At 38.4% G+C, this 20000-nt stretch overlaps 2 protein-coding genes and 1 non-coding gene across 8 annotated transcripts in view; 2 read left to right on the forward strand and 1 right to left on the reverse strand.

Annotated features, from left to right (window-relative positions):
• Positions 1-6388, forward strand: part of LOC125035129 — a 12510-nt gene extending 6122 nt beyond the window's left edge. For both annotated transcript variants that reach the window (XM_047627307.1, XM_047627308.1), the window contains exons 7-15: positions 1724-1836; positions 2120-2262; positions 2494-2597; positions 2785-2944; positions 3403-3494; positions 3656-3792; positions 4288-4497; positions 4721-4894; positions 5108-6388. In XM_047627307.1, the coding sequence (XP_047483263.1) occupies positions 1724-1836; positions 2120-2262; positions 2494-2597; positions 2785-2944; positions 3403-3494; positions 3656-3792; positions 4288-4497; positions 4721-4894; positions 5108-5163 (1189 nt within the window). In that variant the 3' untranslated portion in view covers positions 5164-6388. The remainder of the gene's footprint in view (positions 1-1723; positions 1837-2119; positions 2263-2493; positions 2598-2784; positions 2945-3402; positions 3495-3655; positions 3793-4287; positions 4498-4720; positions 4895-5107) is intronic.
• LOC125035498 lies at positions 180-306 on the forward strand. Its single transcript, XR_007115784.1, has one exon. It is a non-coding gene; the product is annotated as a U4atac minor spliceosomal RNA (small nuclear RNA).
• A 2841-nt stretch (positions 6389-9229) lies between the features above and the next one.
• Positions 9230-20000, reverse strand: part of LOC125035458 (zinc finger protein 888-like) — a 21691-nt gene continuing 10920 nt past the window's right edge. For all 5 annotated transcript variants that reach the window (XM_047627878.1, XM_047627881.1, XM_047627879.1 and 2 more), the window contains exon 2: positions 9230-13141. In XM_047627878.1, coding sequence (XP_047483834.1) covers positions 9317-12796 — 3480 coding nt within the window. In that variant the 5' untranslated portion in view covers positions 12797-13141 and the 3' untranslated portion in view covers positions 9230-9316. The remainder of the gene's footprint in view (positions 13142-20000) is intronic.

Here is a 20000-nt window from a genome sequence, read left to right on the forward strand (position 1 = left end):
TCCCGATTTTACAAAATGCAATTCTACCGAAAATAAGTAAAACCTCCATTCTAATATACGAGTAATAATTTCTTATGCATTAGCGACCGCGAATAATAGTACTAACATAAACCCTTTTGGCGACCGAGCTCCTCAGTCTAAGCTCGTATAGCCCCAACGACGGCAATCTCGCGCCGTGTTAAGTCCTTATCTCGGGGAACGCGCAGGGTCAGTGATCGTAATGTGAGCCTCTGTCGTGCTACGCCCAAAGATATTAACTCATATCGCTGTCCACGTTCCTTAGCGTGGGCTGCAATTTTTGTAGCCTCTTTACTTCACAAGAGGCAAAGTTTAAGGAAGGGCGTGGGCGTGGTAACAGTTGTGGTGATGATGAATTCATTATTGGTCCTTATTATTAAAATTACTGTTATTGTTTTTATTTTTTGATCATTAATGTTGTATTTGTTATTGTTATTGATTTTATTGTCAATGTTATTTGTAATAATTATATAATCACTGTAGCTATTACTGTTACCATTTAATATTACTGTTTAATACCATTATTATGATCATTATTAATATTGTTGTTGTTATTATTATTACTACTACTATTATTATTATTATTATTATTTTTATTATTATTATTATTATTATTATTATTATTATTAATATTATTATTGTTATTATTATAATTTTTAAATTATTATTATTACAATTATTATTGTTATTGTTGTTATTATTATTATTATTATTATTATTGTTATTGTTATTGTTATTGTTATTGTTATAGTTATAGTTATAGTTATAGTTATAGTTATAGTTATAGTTATAGTTATAGTTATAGTTATTGTTATTGTTATTGTTATTGTTATGGTTATTGTATTTATTATATTATTATTATTATTATGATTATTATTATCATTATTCTATTTATTAGTTTTCATTATTTATTATTATTATTATTATTATCATCATCATCATCATTATCATCATCATCATCATTATTATTATTATTATTATTATTATTATTATTATTATTATTATTATTATTATTATTATTATTATTATTATTATTAATATTAATATTAATATTAATATTAATATTAATATTAATATTAATATTAATATTAATATTAATGATTGATTATGATTATGATTATGATTATGATTATGATTATGATTATGATTATGATTGTGATTATGATTATCATATTATTATTATTATCATTATTATTATTATTATTATTATTATTATTATTATTATTATTATTATTATTATTATTATTACTATTATATTTATTTATACTATTATTATTATTATTTTGTTTTTGTCATTGTCTTTGTCATTATCATTTTCATAATCATTTTTGTCATCCTATTTATCATGATCGTCAGTGTCATAAAAAAAAAGTACATTGCTTGTTGTTATTTGTATTTATGTTCTAATACTTGTTCTTATGTCCTTATTACGAATTGTGAGTAATTGATAATGATGGTCATAATGATGCCTGAAAGGTGGAGGTCATAAAAATCTTTGCAAAATTTGGTATGATAATAAAGACATTACAGCAATAAGCACTGCCTATTGTTGTTGATATTTTCATTTTTGATTGTTGTGATAATCATTGGCATCATTGTATCATAATGCTCACAGTACTGCCATAATGATGTTTTGTGTGATTATTATAAGATTATTAGAGAACTATAGGTGAAATTATTATAAAAAATTATCCATCCTCGCCAGCCTTGACTTCGGTGGAGGTCCAGTCAGCGTGCGCACCGTAGAAGTCCAAACGGAATCATCACAGCCGCAAGGGAAGAGGAACAGGAGTCGTCTCTCTCTTGATATGGCAAAAGGTGGGTCGTTGTCGAATTAGGTTGCATTGAGGATGTCTTGATGTTGAAATTTGAACTGGGTTGTGAATATCGGCTGTGGCATGTGAGTCTTGTGAATTTGGTAGGGTTCTAAGCTTGGAGAGATGAAGCATGGATAGAAGTTTTTCTAAGGGAAGTATGAAAAAGATTTGCAGATAAGATAAGGATTGATAATAACAATTTTTGGGTTTAAATGATGTAATGACATAAGGGTCCTTGTATTGATTATATATTACTGGATAATAAGACCATACCTCTACTATAGGCAGGGTAACAGGTTGCAGACGTGCTTCGTACATGCTCTCCTCGCATGCAATGGCTACTGTTGCAAAGGATGAGGAAGTGAGGGCAGGTAGCTGGTCCCTTGCACCAAAGTGGGCTAGTCTTGTGTCACAGCTGATTGCCGAGGTAAGAGAAATCAGGAGTGGATAGTAAAGCTGCTGAGGAAAAGTCTTAGTATGAGTGTGTTCATGTATATGTGTGTGCATGTGGATGTGCAAGGTGTGTGTGCGATATAGAGATAGAAGGAGAAAGAGAAAGTCTTGATGTTGTTCATTTGAATTTTTCCAAACAAAACAAATATCTTAGTTATAGGATCATCTAAAGTCACAGAATTCCTAATTTCTCTCTTGCTGGCAGCATCAAGACAGCACCAGTGTTGAAAAGCACTTGGTGGTGTTGGCTATTCAGAGACTACAAGAAGTGCAAACCCTGCTTACCACAAGAGACCCAGATGCTGCAAGGTATGTCATAGGGGGGAAAAGAGATTATCAAAATGACTCACGTATTTATAGTTTAAAGGTTGTCTTGCCAACATGATAAACCTGAATTTTATTTTATTTTTACTGTCTGAAAATATAGAGAATGTCCTTTTGGAAGACTGTAATTCTGTGGCCAATATGACAATGAACTTGAATTTATGTCTTTCAGAGTGCCTCCAGCTCAAGGTACAGCCCCTGTTGAGTGGTATGAGGGGAGTGTGGTGCCTGCTCTGTCTATGTTGGAGTCCCTTATTGCTCCGTATGGAACTGGCCATGAGCAATCTGCCTTAAAAGCTGCTTGTGGGCATTTGTCACCTTTGTGTGTTAAGGTAATTAAAAAAATAGAGGTTTTAGAGTGTTATTTTTGTAATACAGATTGATTTGGTGTAATGTTTATGAAATAGTTTTTAGCAATACTTTCATCAGTAGTAATGTTTTTTGTAATGATTGTAAAGTTGCTTTGTGGGAAGCAAGGCCATTCTTAGCATGATGTGATGTATGTATCTGTAAGGACTGCCAACTTGGACTGGGCTGTATTGAGGTCTATGATTGGTCAGTTTAATTCTATAAACTGGGTCAATCTGGAAGGGACAAGTGGAAGATACTGGGGATCTCCTGGGCTTATTATCTTCATTTCGGTTGTCCCAGTTGGTATTGGGGCTGCCATAAAGGAGGAAGCTTACTTTGTGAGTTTATTCATTCTCATTCATAATTTTCTCATATTTAGGCCTAGTAATACTCCCAGAATATGTGCAGTAGAATAATGCCACTTTTTTCCCTCTTTAAGGAAATTGTGGTTAACAACAGAGTTCGGCAACATGTCCTTCAAACTCTAGAGAAAATAGCCAAATTTACAGCAACAAACATTGAGGCAGTGGTGTAAGTATAGAGTAGTTTGTATTCACTGCTATACAGAAATGCATTTTAGTGTTAGTGGTTGAGTGTAGTAGTCTTCTTCAATATATTCTAACAGTTCTTTTAGTGAAAAAACAAAACAAAACATTCTTTGTCTTTCATATCATATTTCTTTCCCCTTGCAGTTTTCAGCAGATGATAACCTCTCTCAGTGATTTCTGCGACAAAGTTGATGATTGGGATGATGTCCTTGCGATGCTCAGGTGCCTCCGAGCCCTTGGATCTCAGATGGCATTCACAAGCTTACTCTGCACCAAAGCAGGTATTATATGACACATGCCTAGCCTAGGCTTCCTATCTCATATTGAGTTGCTTATCTTTTCAATGGAAGAAAATGGTGCATTTTTATTGTGTTGCCAAAATACTTGCTGACTGGCTCAGAGACATTACCCTGTGCTAGTTTGAGAAACTTTTACAAAGGTGCAGGTTGGATCTTGTTCATGTTATTATGCTCACTAATTCCAGATTTAGTTTAAATTAGTGTGGTCAGAGTAATCAAATACATCACTTAATGCAAAGATATTCTTTCTCATTCCTAACTTCTACATCTTATTACTGGTGTAGGAATAGTCATAAAAATTCAACAGGTAACACAGTTTATTCTAGTTTCTTTTCATTATTTGTTTGGTTTTTTAATTCTTATGTCCATATCCTGCTGGAAATCATAAATTAGATATAAGTTCTTTAAAAAGTAATTGTACATGATCAGAATGGTGTATATTATTGCTATTTTTTAATTCTTAATTTTTCCCTACAGAGTCATGCCTTATAAACAAGGTATGTATGCTGATTAATAAGTACTCTGGTGATAGGACTGTCACAGTAAGCCACATGTTAGGCTGGTTGGCTGTATTAGTAACAGCTCCTCCACCTTGGCTCCGATCCACTTGTTTCTGCCCCTCCAAGTTGCTCACGTGCCTCCTCAAACAGTCTCACCTGATACTTGATTTCACAAAGCCAGAGAAAAGTAAGTGGACATGCTTTGTTAAATTTGAGAAATTTGTAATTTATGGTTGTTTCTGTTATTCTTTTATCTGTTGTTTGTCATAGACATTTATCTTAATATTGCCAGGAGTCCGAGGATTTTTATATTGAATGAATTGATTAAGTTGCTTGCCTTATAGTATTTAATTTTTTATAGTTGTATGGAAATGTCATGTTACATCACTCAAGTCATGTCTTAATTGTAGGATATGAGAAAGCGAAAGTGTTCAACTTGCTGAAGACATTTGTCCGAGTGTTGCACTGCTGGTCAACTGCGGACCCTGACTGGTGGGTGAAAGTTGCTTCTGTGCCAGAATACACTGCCATCATGGGTACTGTCGTTGCCAATGCAAGTGACCTTCAGATTGACAGACAAACAGGTATTTACTCTAAATTAATGTCTGGTCTTTTGGGAGAAAGTTGGAGCATAAAACTTGATCAATATCTTGTATTTAATGGTGGTGGTTATATGTTTCCATCACTGACTTTTGTGAACACAATTACTGTTGATACTACTTGTATATTATGTTGTTTTTTTATATAACAAAGGGATAACAAGGGTTATACTTATGAATTTTTAAAATTATTTTCAGTTGATCTTCTGTGTGACTTGTATGAATTTGATGAAGCAGTTTTTGATGGTTGCTAAGGGCAAAAATGAAGAAAATTATCTCCACACCATTCTAGAACTCCAGACAAGAGATATTAGATACATTGAGAAAGCCAATGAAGGTCTTGAAGTGGATGGTGAAGTGAACAAACATAGACATAAATAATGATTTGTAATCAATTAAAAGACATATAAGAGTAATGTGATAAAAATGCATATTTTCTATAGTATAATTTTGTTTTCCTTTCTTTCTTTTTCCTTTTAATTGCATCCTTATTTATTTCTTATTGGTAAAAAGCTCATTTCTGCATGGCTAATCAGTGTACATAGAGAATATAGAAGATATTTTCCAAACATTTACAGATTTCCATGAAATTTTATATTAGGGTTTTATTTGATCATTTTATGCAGTTTCAGCAAGTTAACAAACAAGAATTAAGCTTGTAAATAATGAGCATTATCATTTTTATCAAAGGAGATGAGACAGGTAATATCTTTCCTTTGATAAATTATATAAATATATCCTTTAAGTGGCACTTCAGTTATATATTGTTTTGATCTTAGGCTAGGTATAGTTTTTACCAGTTGATATTTATGATCACAAGGGCTTAGTTTTACTTTTGACTTGCTCTTTCTAAATTTGGTTTTGAGGTTCTGAGAGTAAAACATAAACAAATAGGTATTTAGTGAATCAAATGAACTTTACAACATCAATTTATAGTTTGCAACAAAAGAGACTGCATCATTTTTACTATGCAATTTTTTTATTTGTCATTTTTGCTTTATTTATTTATTTATGTACTTTTTTTCTTTTTAGGAAATTGCCCTATGGTAAACTGCATAGGAAGTCAATGTACAATATGTTCCAGTAGAATTTTATACAAAATTTGATGTGCTTGGTTTAAATTCTAAGAACGTATCTATTATAGACGAATAATGTTTGGTCAACTTGCTTTCCTTTCCTGAGACTTCATAAAAACCTGTTATGTATTAATTTACATCAAAGAGAAATATTTTTTCACTTGTATATATATATATATGTATAATTTTAATAAAATGCTTAAAAAAAGTCAAATACATCATAGATTCTTTTAGCATCTTGTATCCTTATTCAACTTGATGGCTCTGTGAGTGCTAAGTCACTCAAGGGTATTACCTATCTTGCCTGTTTACCCTTTTCCTTGATTTTTGGAAACATTTTCTGGTATCTGATATTGGTGCTCGTAGTGTCAATAACATTATAATAATAATAACAGCACCAATATTGATAGTTTCATTAACCCAATGCCACTTGGAAAAATGAATGAAAAATGGGGAAATTGCTGTGCTCTTTTTTTAATAATTTTTGTGAAATGTCTCTGCTCATAGATGGCTCTGCTAGCGCTTAGCCACAAAGGAGTCAATTAGTAGCCTTTGTGGCCTTACGTGATTTGAATTGATGGGAAAAACGTATTTTTTATAAGTGCTATGAATATCGATGGTGTTATTTTTATTATAAACATTATAATTACTAATATTCCTTTTTAGCTTTCTTTCTTACTTGAATAATATCTTAATTACAGTTGTGAATATAAGTACCTCCTGCCATGTAATTGTCTGTCTGTCTGTCTATCTGTGTCTGTGTCTGTCTGTCTGTCTGTCTGTCTGTCTGTCTGTCTGTCTGTCTACCTGCCTCTCTCTCTCTCTCTCTCTCTCTCTCTCTCTCTCTCTCTCTCTCTCTCTCTCTCTCTCTCTCTCTCTCTCTCTCTCTCTCTCTCTCTCTCTCTCTCTCTCTCTCTCTCTTACACCTGTCAGTCTCTATAAGGATATTATACACTCCAAAGAAATGACACTTTATTAAAAGCAATGAACAGTTAAATACATGAATATGAAATAAATATTGTACATGAAACGAGACAAAAATGACTTGACATGGCATGGTATTTACAATGATTTAACTGCACTAAAATAAATAATTCACGTAACCCTTGCAGCAACCATTGGACTCGGTATTAACACTTCTTCAAAATGGCAACAAAATTTTTGTTATTATGTTAGTTTTAGTAAAAAACCCTCACAGACTGACATACTAAACCTACTTAAGTACAGATACAAAATACTCTCAGAGCTACTCTGCCACATTTAATGCTTCATGTAGACTACAGCTGAGAAAATAAATATTTTTCTTCCATTCACATAGAAAGTACATGCACATTCAGTCTCAAGGGCAATAATTTTGTGTGTTCATATGAAAATAAAATTCAAAGTTTATTGTAATTCACTGCAATCATGGAGAAAAATATGACTAGATTTCATGACCAGAAAACTGCCATGTTCATGTCCAATATTTAAATTATAAGCTAAGGAATTACTGCCTGACACACTTGTCTCTAAATCCTTCCTGAACTCATGGATATCATTAGATGTAATATTTCCCTCTGCTAGCTGTACATTGTCCATATACTGCACTTCCTTTTCCTTCTACTTCTTTGTTAAACTATCAATGCCATGTATTAGAGTCACTTCCAGATGATGGACAGTGAAACTATCCCTATTCTTTCTAACTATTCTTTCCATGAAATTCCTCCTCTTCAATGATCACAGGCAGAGGGAACACCACTGAAAGCTTGCAATACTCAGTTTTAATCTTGAGATTTGTAACACATCAATTAGAACTGCATAGTTGCACATGCCATTCCTCTTGACATGCTTATGCAAGAGCTGGTTTAAACCCACTTAAGGAAAAAAATATTACGAGATCTTTAGGGACACTCTTATACAACATTTCTAGATTTCATACTGGAAATTTTTTTCCAACAGTAAGCTTGTAAATGACATGAGTATGAATAAAATGAAAGAGTTGCTTTTAGTAATTTTAGTAAAGAAAGAAAACTTGTACGAGTTCAGGTCCCCTTAACAATCCGAAAGACATTGCTATCTGAAATTCAGAATCAAGTACAGTCTTCGACTTGCGTGTAAAGAGCCTAGGAAAATAAATCTGAAACGAAATTAAACAATATTCATAAGAAACACTAAAATATAACAAAAATATATGTAACATAAGCAAGAACATTCTATCTTATTTACATAAGAAAATAAAATAAGAGATCTGTGTTAATAGTAGACTAGAGTTTTCTCTTTTTTTTTCTTTTTTACAAATGGAAATTTGTAAAGCCTAAACTGGCTTTCCTTTATGAATACTCAGACATTTTGGACTGACAGTATGCAGCATGGAAATTATTAAGCTGATTCTTAAGCACTTACATGAAATATCACAAATAAAAAAGTCATGAGAAAATTATTTTTTTAAAACACTAAAAAAAGTGTTTATCTAATATTATGGCCCGCATATATGTGAAAAAAAGCCCACCAATTCTTTTCAAACAAAGGGAAAGGTACATAAAAAGAGGTACTTAAATACAAATGAATTTCCTGTGAATATAACTGCTGATATCATGATGAACTAAAATGAATTTCACGTGACTGTAACAGCTGATCAGCCCAATGATCATTCCGTTTCATGATGATGATGATGATAACAGCTGATATCATAATAAATAAAGATGAATTTCACGTGACTGTAACAAATGATATCACTGTGAATAAGAATGAGCTTCATGTGACTACAATAGCCGATACAACGGCCATTTTTAGGTAAAAGAGAAATAACACATTGCTGAGTTTGGCAATAACTAAACCTACTAAAGCACAACAATCATGACTAGAGAGGTGAATGACTGGTCTCGAGATTTCTGTGTGTGTGTGTGTGTGTGTGTGTGTGTGTGTGTGTGTGTGTGTGTGTGTGTGTGTGTGTGTGTGTGTGTGTGTGTGTGTGTGTGTGTGTGTGTTGTGTGTGTGTTGTGTGTTGTGTGTTGTGTGTTGTGTGTGTGTGTGTGTGTGTGTGTGTGTGTGTGTGTGTGTGTGTGTGTGTGTGTGTGTGTGTGTGTGTTGTGTGTGTGTGTGTGTGTGTGTTGTGTGTGTGTGTGTGTGTGTGTGTGTGTGTGTGTGTGTGTGTGTGTGTGTGTGTGTGTGTGTGTGTGTGTGTGTGTGTGTGTGTGTGTTGTGTGTTTTGTGAATTTTATATATATATATATATATATATATATATATATGTATGTATGTATGTATAGACACACACACGAGAACACTCCTTATGTATATTGACAGTTACCAAAATTCACATAGACTAGATGTTCACTTCCTTGCTGCCATATCACGATGCAGCGCCTTCACACGACCTTTTATGGCGGCTTTGGCCCTTACCGCCTTCCTCAACCTCCATATCAATCCTTATGTCGTCGTCGTACTCCTCCCCGTCTCCATCCTCGTCCTCATCCTCGTCCTCGTCGTCGTCCTCGTCGTCATCCGAATCCGAATCATCGTCGTCGTCATCATCGTCGTCGTCGTCATCATCGTCGTCGTCCTCCACCATCTCCTCCTCGGGCTCGCTCTTCACCACGTCCAAGCCCGAGTGCTCGGACTGCGACGCGTTGAGGCCCTGCGCCGCGCCGGAGGAGTCCGCCTCGTCGTTGGCCCCGTCCTGCTGCTCGCCCTTCCGCACCGGGTACTTGAGGCACTCGTGCGTGCTCACGTAGATCTTCCTCTTGAACACGCGGCCGCACCAGTTGCACGGGAACCTCCTGGCGCCGTTGCTGTGGAACGTCTTGAGGTGGCTCTTCAGCGTGCCCTTCGTGCAGAACTTCTTCAGGCATTCGTGGCACTCGTAGTTTTTGATGCCCAAGTGCATGTCGATGTGGCGTCTGAGGTGGGCTTTGCGGTAGAATCGGCTGCTGCAGTGGTCGCAGTGGTACCTCCGCTCCTCGTCGCCTCCGTGCAGGACGATGTGCTTGGCCAGGCACGAGCGACTTCGGAAGCTTCGGTCGCAGTGGGAGCAGGTGTAGGGCTTCTCTCCAGTGTGGATCCTCTCGTGCATCGTCATGTTATACTTCTGGAGGAACTTCATGCCGCAGAACTTGCAGGCAAATTGCTTTTCTCCGGTGTGGATCTTCTCGTGCTGTCTGAGACCCCCTGTAGTTTTGAAGCTCAGGTGACACTTGTCGCACTTAAAGGGCCTTTCGCTTCGGTGGGTGGCCATGTGGGCTGCGAGGGTCCCGGACTCCCCAAAGCACCTCCCACACTGCTCGCAAGAAAAGGGCTTCTCGCCTGTGTGGATCCGCACATGCTTTCTCATGGTGGATTTATCAGAGAATGCTTTGCTGCAGTAAGTACACTTATATGGCTTTTTCCCTAGATGAATGTTCATATGTATCTGGAGAGAGTACCTGGCGGTAAACGACGTACCACATTCGCTGCAAGTGTATGGTTTCTCACCCGTGTGAGTCCGCATGTGGTACTTCAAGTGTTCTTTGCGTCTGAATGTTTTGCCGCATATTTCACACGGCTCCGTCCGACGATCCTCGTGTATGTCTCTGTGCTTTTTAAAGTTTCCGGGAAGACTAAATCTCTTTCCACAAATCTTACACTGATATGGCTTCTCCCCAGTGTGAGTGCGCATGTGCCGTTTCAAACCCGTTTTGTCACCGAAGCTTCTTTGACAAAAGTAACAGATAATGAGTCCGTCTTTCTGGTGATCATCGAAATGCTTGGCGAGTGCTTGAATATCAGGACTCTCGACGTGGCAATAGAAACACTTTAAACTCTTAATTGTAAAACTACCTGAGCCTTCGGGAGCCGTCGATAAGTTGGAGTTCACTCGGGTATGAGTGCGCATGTGCCTCTTTAAACTATTCCTATCGGCGAAACTCTTCTGGCAGACATAACAAATGATGATGCCATCTTTCTGGTGATCCTCGAAGTGCTGGGCGAGTGCCTGGACGTCTGGGCTCTCGACCTGGCAATAAGCGCACTTCAAACTTTTGATAACGAAACTACCTGAGCCCTCTGAGGCTGTCGAAGACCCGGCACTCAAGTCTTTGATATTGTTGACGCTTTTTTTCTGACATTTTCTCCCTCGCTTGGTGGTCGCGGTGCCGTTCCTCTTCGGCCTGGCTGAGGAGGGCTTCGCGGGAGAGACAGCAGGGCCCGTCGACGCCTGTTCCTGGAGGGCCTCGTGCCTCGGGCTGCCCAGCAGAATTTTGATTTTGAAAGGGCTTATGATGTTGACGCTGGGCATCTGGTGGTCGGCGCCGCCGTCCTTGTTCGGGGAGTCGTCGTGCTCGCCCTCGTCGATCTGCAGCGGCCCAAGGGAGTCGTCAGAGCCGTGGGTATCGATATCGACCTCGTCTCGGTGTGTTTCTTCCTTGATAAGCCCGGCGAAGATGCCATTATTCCAGATCTCGCTGTTGCCTTCGCCAGGCTTCTCTTCGCCCTTAGTGCAGTCAGGGAGAATCATCTTCGAGTCCGAGAGCTTGCTGATTTCTTTACTGAAGTCGTCAATTGTCATGTCATTATTGCTGCCCATGTCCAGGGGCTCTTCCTTGATACTGACGTCGCCGAAAATGTCCTTGATTGAGGGGCAGCGGTTGGTGCAGACTCCGGCCAGGGTGTTGCTTCCAGCAGAGGACTCGATCTTGACCTCGACGTTCTCCTCCTTCTTCTCCACGTCCATCATGCGAGCGAAACTCCTGACGGTGCTCGAGCTGGTCGACTCCGACATCTGGCTCCTCATTTCCCTGGTTACCATTGTTCGAGCTTCACAGGCGCGAATATCTGGCTTTTCATCGATGTCCTCTAAGATTGTCTCGAGTTTAGTCTTCAAAACGTCGGAAGAAGTGACGCCGTCTTTGGTGAGGTTGAGGGCGTCGTCGTCCAGAACGATGTACTCGACGCCCCCCGAGAGTGTGCTCATAATGGTGGGCAGGGAATCACACTCCTCCTCGACCAGCAACTCGGACTCCGGTTCTTCGGCTCTGGACATGCTCGTCATGGCGGCGTCCAGCTGTCTATTCCTCGCGAGTACAGCCTTGTCGGGGCTTGCGGCGGACACGCTCTTGGGGGCGCCCGAACGCGCTCCCCTAACCCGAGGCACTTTCACGGAGGGTTTCCTGGCTTTCGTCTTCGCTCTTGACTTCCCTGTCATAGCCGAGTCGGACGAGTCACTCGAGAGGGCGTGCGCGTTGTCGGGGTGCTCTCCTTGAGTCTTGGTGGTGGTGTGGATGGGGTGACTAACACCAGTGTTGGCAGCTGTGTTGACAGAGCAGGTGTCACCACAGCGGTGACTAGTGGTCAGGTACACGTGAAGGCGTGGTGTGGAACAACTGCAATTCTTGCTGTGCTCGCGCAGGACCTCGCACTTATAGTTGATCTTCTCGATGGTTATAGTGTCTGCCTCTGACACAACGCGGCCAGGAGACACTTCCTTCCCCTCCCTCTGGCTGACAGAGCCAGCGTGCGGATTCTCACTGCGATATCCGCTTGTCTTTGAGATCAGTAAATCTCCGCCAATGACTAGAGTATCTCTGCTTTGATCACCTGTCTTGTACTGCTTCGAGTGAGCACGTATAATGTTCGCCAGAAAGTGGAGGCGACTAAAGTTGCTTTCGGAGGCGTCTGCGCTCTCATTGGGCGGTACATCCACTGCGAGCCATCGAACGGAGGGCCTTCGGAGGCGGCCGGAGGAGAGCAGGGGCTTGGACGAGGACACGGACTTGCTGGCTCGAGCTGTGGCACGCTTGCAGTGGAAGCCCCGGCGGGTTTTATGCGTCGACGAAATCCGAACAGACTTACTGGGCATAATGAGGGCCGTCCACTCCCGGCGCGAGATATCCCACGACTGAGTTCACCATAACACGCGCGTCGAACTCAGCACCATTTTTGCGTCCTTTCACTCGGAGACACAGAACGCCCTCAGCCCTCCTTTCCATCAACACCACCCACACTTACGAGTATATCACAAGGTAACGATTATGCCAAGACATCTTCGCTGACTAGAAAATGGACTAGATGGCCTGGGGTGCTGTAGCGAAGGGGTCCCCAGGGAGGGAGTAAGGGGGAGGGTTCTCAGTCTCCGCCGGGACCAACGAGAATACTTGTCTCAGAGCGGCGTCGACACCTCCCCCGAACAGAGCTCCAGAAAACTCTGAAAAGGAGGGAAAAGAACGTTGGATAAATGTCAAGAAGAAATGAAAAGAAAAAACGGAGAAAAAGGAAAATAACAATGAACAAGCTGTCAAAGGAAATGAAAAGAACAGACTGAATAAAGAAAAAAAAAAAAGAACAAATTAAAGGAATGAAAGAGTAAAACTCCGAGAAAAAGGATATGGATGATTGAGAAAACTGTTAAAAAAACAACAACTGAAAATCAAAGGGAAAAGGAGAGATAAATAAAGTTAAAAAAGAAAATAAAAGTCTGAGAAATTATAAAAAGCCCTACGGTATTACGAAACAGAAAAAGATCATAGATCGAACAAGCTATTAAAATCAAAACAGACTGAAAAATCTGCACTTATAAGTATCATGAAATTCTGAAAACCATACACTTTAAACCTAACCTAATGACAACGAATGTTTGTACTGTCCCCCGTATTTTTTTTCCGTGAATTTTGTTACATACAGATGGCTCCACATGTGCTCAGCCAGTGTTTTTTTTTTCTAATACTATTAATATTGATACTGTTATTATTCTGCCTGATAATATGATTATCAAATTGTCATTAAACTATTAATAACATCAAAGGTATTAACATAATACAAATTAAGCTTTCCAATAACCAAGGAAACGGGTAAACAGGTCAGATTGGTAGGGCTAATAACGGACTCCTTGGCGACTGAACACCTTGTAGAGCCATCTATGTGTAAAGACAACAGATGAACTTAAATGACTGTGGGTATGTCATGTATTCGTGACATCCGCGCCGAATGGGTTGAGATATTAATCATATTGAAGATAAACACATTTCGTTCGAGGTAAATAAGAGCCCAAATTTCTTCAGTAGAGTTCAACTAGATCAAAACTTGACATTGGAAGCGAGCGTGAAAAGGCTAGAAATAGATTAATAGAGAGAGAGGAGAGAGAGGGGAGAGAAGAGTAAAGGAGAGGAAAGGAGAGGAGAGAAGAGGAGAGAAGAGGAGAGATGAGAAGAGATGAGAAGAGATGAGAAGAGAGGAGAGAGAAGAGGCAGGGAGAAAGAGAGAGAAAGAGAGAGAGAGAGAGAGAGAGAGAGAGAGAGAGAGAGAGAGAGAGAGAGAGAGAGAGAGAGAGAGAGAGAGAGAGAGAGAGAGAGAGAGAGAGAGAGAGAGAGAGAGAGAGAGAGAGAGAGAGAGAGAGAGAGAGAGAGAGAGAGAGAGAGAGAGAGAGAGAGAGAGAGAGAGAGAGAGAGAAAGAGAGAGAGAAAGAGAGAGAGAGAGAGAGAGAGAGAGAGAGAGAGAGAGAGAGAGAGAGAGAGAGAGAGAGAGAGAGAGAGAGAGAGAGAGAGAGAGAGAGAGAGAGAGAGAGAGAGAGAGAGAGAGAGAGAGAGAGAGAGAGAGAGAGAGAGAGAGAGAGAGAGAGAGATGAGAGAGAAAAAGAGAGAGAGAGAGAAAGAGAGAGAGAGAGAGAGAGAGAGAGAGAGAGAGAGAGAGAGAGAGAGAGAGAGAGAGAGAGTGAGAGAGGTGAGAGAGAGAGAGAGAGAGAGAGAGAGAGAGAGGGAGAGAGAGAGAGAGAGAGAGAGAGAGAGAGAGAGAGAGAGAGAGAGAGAGAGAGAGAGAGAGAGAGAGAGAGAGAGAGAGAGAGAGAGAAAGAGAGAGAGAGAGAGAGAGAGAGAGAGAGAGAGAGAGAGAGAGAGAGAGAGAGAGAGAGAGAGAGAGAGAGAGAGAGAGAGAGAGAGAGAGAGAGAGAGAAAGAGAGGGAAAGAGAAATAGAAGCAAGAAAGAAAGAGAGAGAGAGATAGAGAAAAGAGAGAGATAAAAAAGAGAGAGAGAAAAAAGAAAGAGAGAGCAAGAGAAAGAGAGAGAAAGAGAGAAAAAGAGAGAGAGAAAAAGAGAGAGAGAGGAGAGAGAAAAAGAGAGAGAAGAGAGAGAAAAAGAGAGAGAGGAGAGATAGAAAGAGAGAGAGGAGAGGAGAGGAGAGGATAGAGAAAAAGAGAGAGAGGAGAGGGGAGGAGGAGGAGGAGCAGGAGGAGAGAGAGAGAGAGAGAGAGAGAGAGAGAGAGAGAGAGAGAGAGAGAGAGAGAGAGAGAGAGAGAGAGAGAGAGAGAGAGAGAGAGAAAGAGAGAGAGAAAAAGAGAGAGAAAGAGAGAGAGAGAAAGAGAGAGGAAGAGAAAGAGAGAGAAAGAAAGAGAAAAAGAAAGAGAATGAATATTACTTTCTTGTACTCTGTGTGAAATTCGCAATTATCTGAATAAAGAATGCCTACTATATGAAATTACTGATTCTACCGTGCTTTCCAATAAATAAATCTTGTATTATGTGCAAATTTTACTTTCCCTCCGTCACGCAACGATCGATGTCTTTTACTCCTACTGGGGTCAATTTCACCTGAAATCGTATGATTATAGCAACGTCCAGTCGAGTAATTCTTAGAAGACTAATGTTCTACTTTTATGACAATGTGGTTTATTCATTAAGATAAATGGGCTGTATCCGCTTTCGCAATATCCTCAACCGTGAGTCTGTTGCGAATACTACTCAGAACAAATTAAATAATAGTTAAGAAAATATAAAAAAGGATTGAGATAAATGAAGTAACTCCAAATTCTTTTTTCCTCTCAATTTCTCTCTCTACCGCCACCACAACAGATCCTGTTTCCCTTTACCAAGTTAAAACCTAGTCGAACCTCACTGAACCTCGATGGCAAAAAGGCATGAAAGCAGAATTCGCAAGATTTGTGAATATATGTTATCATTATACACTTCAATACAACACTGATCCCTGGTATAATGATTCCATCACTTTAAACCATCACTTGTTAGTTATGTAATATAAGGCCGTATAGGTCTACACGACGTAATTATGTGCTTGTTAACGGTGTACTGTGAAAACACTTTGTAGCGGAGTGAGACACTTATCCCTATGTCCTTCTTCCCATAGCCTTCTCCTATGCCCTTCCTCCCATACCCAAGGTATCTACATATAGGTTGATCCACTCTCTCCTGATGCAAATCCTAGGTGGCAACTTCCGAAGTAAGCTCCACCTCATTACCTTTATTCACTGCATTTTTTTTTCTTTTTCGATTAATGAATAACTCATAGAAGATGCACTGAAATAACACTTACCATAACATATCGTAACAATTGTCAGGGTAAAAAATGGGGCGGAGCTAATGACGTCATTACGTCTAGCCAATGAGTGTGCGGCGTGAGGTGTCAGATATAACTAGATACATCATTATTTGTGATTTACTTGACATCATAAAACTACCAGAAGTAAATCCAAAATTCCTCTCTTTTATTTATGATCACTATGAGTTCCTTACCATTATCAGCCATTAGAATACTCTTAGAAAAAAGTTGATCATATTTTTTGGGTTCAATAGGCTAAATAGGAGTGGAGGTACCTGGTTATGTGTACCTTGCCCATACATTGCTGCCTAAGTTATATCTGTATACTTAAGCCTTACCCCGTCTTATATATGCATTTTCCATATTAGATAAGAATGTAGATGTAGATCTATATCTATCTATCTTCACACACACACACACACTCCCTTCCAAACCCTTACCTCTTACCCCAAGGTATTAAGTATTATTATCTACGTCACTTGTTTATTTTTTTTTCTTGATTTTCGGAATAAATACCTTTTTTTTTGTTTTATAATACTATTAGCTCTCTCAAAAATAATAACATCGTTGGCATTGATAGGATAAAAAAATCGAGAATTCGAGGAAAGCGGAAGTTACGTAGGCCTGCTAATCTCCTCCTGGGGCGGTAAGAGTTAGCACGCGAATACATACACTTAGACACACGCATACTCTCTCTCTCTCTCTCTCTCTCTGTTTCTGACTTTCTTTCTTTCTTTCTTTCTTTCTCTCTCTCTCTCTCTCTCTGTTTCTGACTTTCTTTCTCTCTCTCTCTCTCTCTCTCTCTCTCTCTCTCTCTCTCTCTCTCTCTCTCTCTCTCTCTCTCTCTCTCTCTCTCATTAACGCACGCTCTCTGTTATTCACTCATTCACTCACACACTATACTCTCTCACTCAATCATACAGTCACGCACGCACGCGCGTACACTTACATACAATTACACATACACCCCCCCCCCCCCCACACACACACACTCACACATACAAAGTCAGAAAATAACGAAAAAAAAATGAAAGGAAAAATACGTTAAATTATGTTATGATCCCAAGATATTTATCTGAAACACGGAAATTTCTCTTTCTTGAAAACCCACGGCAGCTTTCCCAACAGAATTAGTATTAAGAACAAAGAGAACTAGTTAAAGAACAGTTAATCCATTTACATTCATTGGCTACCACGATTTCCTACACGGGAATCAGTATTCCAGACTTTCAATATTCAAAAGTTGGAAAAAATGATCCTGAATAAATTATAACATATCAATCATGTATTTAAACTTGGAATGAAAATGATAGTTACATGTTCAAAAGAAACTCCTTTTCATGTCAACACGGAATACTAATCTGTAAGTTTTATTACTACTTTGTGTCTGTTTTATACATTTTATTTCATTTTATTTCATTTTATTTTATATGTTTTTAGTACTTAATCTTGGTATTTTTCCTATTGTGTTTTAATTAACTTACACATACACTCTCTCTCTCTCTCTCTCTCTCTCTCTCTCTCTCTCTCTCTCTCTCTCGCTCTCTCTCTCTCTCTCTCTCTCCTCTCTCTCTCTCTCTCTCTCTCTCTCTCTCTCTCTCTCTCTCTCTCTCTCTCTCTCTCTTTTTCCCTCTCTCTCTCTCTCTCTCTCTCTCTCTCTCTCTCTCTCTCTCTCTCTCTCTCTCTCTCTCTCTCTCTCTCTCTCTCTCTCTCTCTCTCTCTCTCTCTCTAATCTAATCTCTTTACATTTCAAATCTACTTCTCTTCATCATTATTATTATTCCTTACATTCCTTCCTCTATTTTTGCCTTCGTCATGTTTTTAGCGCCAAGTTCAGACCGCGGTCGGGGCCAATATAAACTACTTTTGTAAATCATTTAAAATGTACACCTTTTGTTTATTTCCGTTGATATCTTTAATAGGATTTATTATTTGTACCTGCTCTCTATTCCCGTATATTTACTTAATATGATGAACTAGCTAAACCAATCAAACTTCTTGAAAACATAAAATAAAAATATAAACTATTAGAAAACCTTTAATAGACTTCAACCCCCCCCCCCCTTCCCCCCGTAAATCTTTCAAAACTTTACCACTCAGTGCAAACAAACAATACATTAACTATATTTATTAACTCGTAACTGCATACCTGAGAATACACACCGACATTGCTGCCTAAGTTATATCTGTATACTTAAGTCTTACCCGTTTTTATATATGCATATTCCATATTAGAAAAGAAATTGCTAGATATTGCACGTAGATCTATATCTATCTATCTATCTTCACACATACATACACACACACACACACACACACACACACACACACACACACACACACACACACACACACACTCTATCTATCTACACACACAACCGCACAGCCACACAAAACATGAATAATTAATCTGAAGCTGAGACTCGTGACGAACTTTGGTATTAGTTAACGACATTACATCATCTCCCCAATCATTCTTCCCAAAAATAAATGTTCACCTCGACATGGAACTACGCGAAGAATTATGCCTTAATCCAGTCCAGAAGAAATTTATTTTTATTTTCATATTGTAGTATGAACTATGAACTGATTTGCTTGACCATAATTATGTACTTTGTTTCTTGTTACTGCTTGCAATAACCACTCAAGTGTAAACATGTCATTACTCATTATACTCCTCTCCAATCTTGTTAAGAAGTACCTGTTTATATTGTTAAAATGTGAGAGGAAAGTCAGGATATTCAGGAACACAGTATGTTTATCATGTGTATTTATGTGTGTGTGTGTGTGTGTGTGTGTGTGTGTGTGTGTGTGTGCATGTGTGTGTGTGTGTGTGTGTGTTTTATTAATTCTAAAATGTTATGCGAAGTGTATCACCTTTCATGCACGTGATATAAAAAAAAAATCAACATTCTCTTTTAAAAACCTTTACAACATTCGAGAAAACAGATTCGTAATTCAGCTAATGCAAATTAAAGAAACATATTTTTAAAAGAAATAAAGAAGACGTATTATGATTTACACATTCACCTTTAAACGAGTTTACAACAGAAAAATAAACAAAACACTTATCAGTTCGCTAAAAAAATACGTTTTTTTTTCAAATTCATACTTGCTTTTTTACTCTCTCTCTTTTTCTAATTCAAATTCCAATGTCACGTGTAATATGAATACTCTAGCATTTTTCCAAAAGTCTGAATATTTAAAATTAAAATTAGTTAAGGCTTAAAGAGACTTTTTTTTCCCGCACTTTTCCCGTAAAATCATTCTCTTGAGTGACAGGGAAAAAAAAAAGAGTTTTTTAACTGCTCGTTGTCTTACTGGTACTTGAGTTTAATTACTAATATCAAAATTCTTATTATCTGTCATCAATGGCATTGTTATCATCACCATCACTATTATTTTCTTTATTTTCATCTTTTTACTATTATCATCTCTATCATCAGTATCATTATCATCATTATATTATTATCATTAACCTATGTTTATATCGCTTGAGCATATACAGAAACCGACACAGATAAATAATGAAATATTTTGGCAATAAGTTTACACCAACGATCCCTCAAGTCAACTGAAACGAAAATCAATGTAACGAAAAAAAAAAAAAAAAAAAATATCCAGAAAGGACTACAGACGCAAATAAACTCACTTTGCATTTAGTTCGTGAAATAATGTGTGTATAAATATAAATATATATACATATATATAAATATATATGTATATTTACAAACACACA

Source organism: Penaeus chinensis, chromosome 19, assembly GCF_019202785.1.
Source record: "Penaeus chinensis breed Huanghai No. 1 chromosome 19, ASM1920278v2, whole genome shotgun sequence".
Lineage (NCBI taxonomy): Eukaryota > Metazoa > Arthropoda > Malacostraca > Decapoda > Penaeidae > Penaeus > Penaeus chinensis.